At 38.6% G+C, this 4,873-nt stretch overlaps 1 protein-coding gene across 1 annotated transcript; it reads right to left on the reverse strand.

Annotated features, from left to right (window-relative positions):
* Positions 1 to 2,999: 2,999 nt before the first annotated feature.
* Positions 3,000 to 3,938, reverse strand: LOC110149308 (olfactory receptor 5AN1-like). The gene has a single exon (XM_020911690.2). The coding sequence runs from the start codon at positions 3,936 to 3,938 to the stop codon at positions 3,000 to 3,002; it is 939 nt and encodes a 312-aa protein (XP_020767349.2).
* Positions 3,939 to 4,873: the final 935 nt, after the last annotated feature.

Below are 4,873 nucleotides of genomic sequence, written 5' to 3' on the forward strand. Positions count from 1 at the left end.
AAGATCTTATCCTAAAACAGTCTGTTTTAACATGGAAACAACTTAATATTCAAATGCATACATGAATAATTTTTTACCTCTCTCTCTCACATTTTACTTTTGTGATGTAATAATTGACATTATTTTATCTTGTATGTCCATTAACAAATTATTGGAGTGTTAGTTACGTTTACCTCTTTGGAGTTTTAATCTTCACACCAGATTGATAAGTGATATGCCAGCATGGCTAATCTAGCATATTCAGAATTCAACATTATTTACTCCTACCAGAGAGATTGATATTTTTATATGTTTTGTGTTGCTAATTAATGACCTTTTATTTCTGCTTGAAAAAGTCCCTTTAACATTTGTTGTAAACTCAGTCTAGTGTAAACTCATCAGATTTGTTTTCCTGAAAAACTACCTATCGTTCCTTCAATCCTGAAGGAAAACTTTTCCAGATAGACTACTGTTGGTTGGCAATCTTTTCTTTCAGCACTTTGAATACATAGCGCCACTGCCTTGGGCTGAGACATTCTAGTGGAAAAGGCACTGATAGCCTTAAGGAAGCTCTCTTGTATGTAGCACGTTGCTTTTCTCTTGCAGCTTTTAAGATTTTCTCCTTGTCTTTACCTTTTGACATTTTATTTGTGATATGCTCTGTTTGGTTCTCTTTGTATTCAAATCACGAATCATCAGGGAAATGTAAATTAAAGCCACAGTGTCGCATCACCTCACAAAGGTTAGAATGGCAATCATTAAGAAAAAGAGAGAGCACAGCTGTTGGTAAGGATGGGGCAATAAGAGAATGCTTGTACACTGTGGGTGGGGATATGCAAATGGGGCTCATCTGCTACAGAAAACATTATGGAGATTCCTCAAAAATTAAGAATAGATCTACCATATGATCCAGCAATCCCACTTATGGGTATATAGCCAATGGAAATAAACATAGGATATCAAAAAGATATGTACTTCCATATTTATTGCCACATTAATCACAGAGCCAAAATATGCAAACAACCTAAGTGTTCATCAACAGATGATTCGATAATGAAGACATGGTATATACAAACAACAGAAAAATATTCAACTTTGATAGGAGCAGGGGCACTGAAGAAGTGAATTTACAGGGCACAGACTTGCAATTAGGGGATGAATAAATTCTGGAGGTCTAATGCACAGCATAGTGATTATAATCAACACTGTATTGCCAACATGTAGCAGATGTCTCTTTTCTACTGAAGACTTCATAGACTATTAGAAACAGATTTTGCATACACTCTTACACATTTTTAAAGAGCAGTGCTTAAGAAAATGTACCTGTTTGAATGGGGGTGAAGTGGGCACATATCCTTTATTTATATTGCACTATTTCTTTGGCATGGGGTAGCCCTAATTATACTCTTTCAAAACTTCAACAGGTCCCCTTCTCTCAGGCACAGTCATGTGTGAACTAATGGAAAACTGTACAAGGGCTTCAAATACCTTTTCTCTTACAGTTGTTACTTAAGTAGGATAATTCATGGGAACATTGGCATTGATGCCCCAAAACAGCATTAAGAATCCAATGACTCTCTAAGGATAAAATATAAAATAATGATACACTTCAGTTAGTTTATTAAAGTCTGGGAGATCTGGAAACTCAACAGTCGGGAAAACTTGTTCTTTTTAACCAGACCATGGGACCAAAAATTTACATCCTGCTTCTGAAGACATAAATTGGCTAGAGCTGATAACCTTGCTTATCCCACAAACTATTTCCTATCTTGCCCCTTGAGGTTTGAGGTTTCCAGGAACATATCAGCATTAAAGTACTTCTAACCAGTCCATCTTGATGATTATATTACCTGCATACAACCATAAATTTCTAGCACATGACATGTTGAACACAGACAACAGAGAGGAATGTATATTGGTTTTTCTGTATTTGCTCTTACTCTGCAACATTGAATATTTGATAACTTTGTTATTACCATATATTCTCACACAATTCTCATCACATCAAATATGTTCAGATGCTTGAAATAGCAGGACTTATTTTGACACTATGATCCCACTAGCTATGTCAACCAGGGGTAAATTTTCCAGACTTAATGAGGGAGGGAAAGAGGGGCTTGACTTCCATAATATCGGAAATTGCTACTGACTGTAACATGGATATTGAGTATCATCCCCATCAGAAATTCCCATTGGACACTAGATGCAAAGTGTTGCATCATCAGAATTCTAAGTTAACAGCTCTGCAGGGGCCACACGCTGCATTCCACCTCTCTTTATTGCTCAAATCATGTCCTCCTATTTAGACTATAACTGTGGGACTAGAATGTGATCAGTAACTTATTAGGAAATAAGCACTGAAAGAGGTGTTACTCAAACGTTAGCTGTATTGGACTCTTCTTCTGGGAAGGCACAACTAGGCCAACTGTATACCTTGTTTCTGTCCAAAGACATATTCTCTCTGTGTGTTTGTTCTCATTCCAGCCAGAAACAAAGAATGGACATCATGACCACCATGTCTGGATTATGCTGCTTCAGAATATCTGAGGGACAAGGTTTACACACTCCTAGGGCCTCTGTCAGGGGTATCTCTCCTTTAGGGTCAGAAGCCTGTCAGAAGCAGAAAAGAAGCAACAGGTTCTAAATCTTCATGTTTCACAAATAATTCAGTTCAGTTCAGTCACTCAGTTGTGTCCAGCTCTTTGCAACCCCATGAACCGCAGCACGCCAGGCCTCCCTGTCCATCACCAAATCCCAGAGCCGAATAATTGTTAATAGATTAATAAATGATGAGGCCACTCCACATGGCGGATAAAAACAATGGGTCTCTAGGACTTAAAGATATTGTGCTTGTGTAGTTTGATTCAGTTTGTGGTCCATTTTGGCATATTATCTGGGACAAATTAAGTCTTGTGAAAGGCAGAATGAACTTTGTTTCTGTCCATCCATATAAATATTATCAAGGGTTAAGGTAGGTCATTCTAACAAGACAAATCCATCAGAAATCTCAACCTGTGACCTCAGCAACACCCTCTCTTCATTTGCAATCTTTTCAAGGCATCTTTGATTTCTTTGTTCCTCAAACTGTAAATCAAAGGATTCAACATGGGAATCATCACCGTGTAGAAGACCGATGCAAATCTGTCAAAGCTGGAGGAACCACCAGAGGTGGAACTCAAATAGACAAAGCTACTGGAGGTATAGAAGAGAGTGACTGCTGTCAGGTGGGAAGCACAGGTGTTGAAAGCCTTGGACCTGCCACTTGCTGTCGTGATCTTCATGATGGAGATGACAATGTAGACATAGGATATCATGATAACTAAGGCATTTATTATCCCAAAGATCACTGTTAATATGGCAGTCAAGAGTTGTGCAAAAAAAGTGTCAGTGCAGGACAGAACTAACAGCTGGGGCATGTCACAGAAGAAGTGGTTGATGACATTAGGCCCACAGAAGTGGAGCTGGAGCATGGCACACAATTGGGACATAGAACCAGACAGTCCAGCCAAGTAGGATCCCAGCACCATCCGACCGCAGAGAGCGGGCGACATGATTGAGGAATAGAGGAGTGGGTTACAAATGGCAACATATCGGTCATAAGCCATGGCGGTCATGAGGCAAGACTCACTCAGCCCCATGGTGGAAAATACAAAGTACTGAACAACACAACCCACGTAGGTGATCATTTTCCGCTCCTGAAAGAAGTCGTAGAGCATCTTAGGGGCTGTGGAGGTCACATAGCAGATATCTATGAAGGACAGTTTACTGAGGAAGAAGTACATGGGGGTGTGGAGGTGGGAATCCATTCTTATTAAGATGAGGAGGGACAGGTTCCACGTCAGGGTCAAAATGTATATCACGAGGAATACAGCAAAAAGTACGGCAATGATTCTGGGAAAATCTGAGAATCCCAAGAGGATAAAATGCGTGATCTTTGTAATATTTCCTCCCCCAATCATTGGCTTTCTACTCCTAAAATCAGAAAAGAGACAAGAGAATGCATCGCTGGCTCAGGTGACATGATATCATCACAGTTCTTCATATATGCAATGTCTTTCTTCCATTGAGCACTGGACAAAAGGAAATGCTCCACTGCCCTAGAGAAAAGATCTCAGCTTTTCATCTTGAATTGTCAGGAAGTGCCTCCTCAGTGTTTCAGGTTCTCAGTTATTTCATGAGGTCTCATGATAATTAAAAGATATATTTTAAAAGTTGAAAACTTTTTTAAAAAGCAATAGAATTCACCATTGCAAGAAACAGAATAAAATACTTAGGAGTATATCTACCTAAAGAAACAAAAGACCTATACATAGAAAACTATAAAACACTGATGAAAGAAATCAAAGAGGACACAAACAGATGGAGAAATATACCGTGTTCATGGATTGGAAGAATCAATATTGTCAAAATGGCTATACTACCCAAAGCAATCTATAGATTCAATGCAATCCCTATCAAACTACCAACGGTATTTTTCACAGAACTAGAACAAATAATTTCACAATTTGTATGTAAATACAAGAAACCTCGAATAACCAAATTAACCTTGAGAAAGAAGAATGGAACTGGAGGAATCAACCTGCCTGACTTCAGATTATACTACAAAGCCACAGTCATCAAGACAGTATGGTACTGGCACAAAGACAGAAATATAGATCAATGGAACAGAATAGAAAACCCAGAGATAAATCCACGAACCTATGGTCACCTTATCTTCGACAAAGGAGGGAAGGATATACAATGGAAAAAAGACAACCTCTTTAACAAGTGGTGCTGGGAAAACTGGTCAACCACCTGTAAAAGAATGAAACTAGAACACTTTCTAACACCATACACAAAAAGAAACTCAAAATGGATTAAAGATCTAAACATAAGACCAGAAACTATAAAACTC

Source organism: Odocoileus virginianus, chromosome 10, assembly GCF_023699985.2.
Source record: "Odocoileus virginianus isolate 20LAN1187 ecotype Illinois chromosome 10, Ovbor_1.2, whole genome shotgun sequence".
Lineage (NCBI taxonomy): Eukaryota > Metazoa > Chordata > Mammalia > Artiodactyla > Cervidae > Odocoileus > Odocoileus virginianus.

Coding starts and splice junctions, on each gene's coding strand:
- LOC110149308 (XM_020911690.2), bottom strand. CDS start 3,938: ATGATTGGGGGAGGAAATATTACAAAGATCACGCATTTTATCCTCTTG.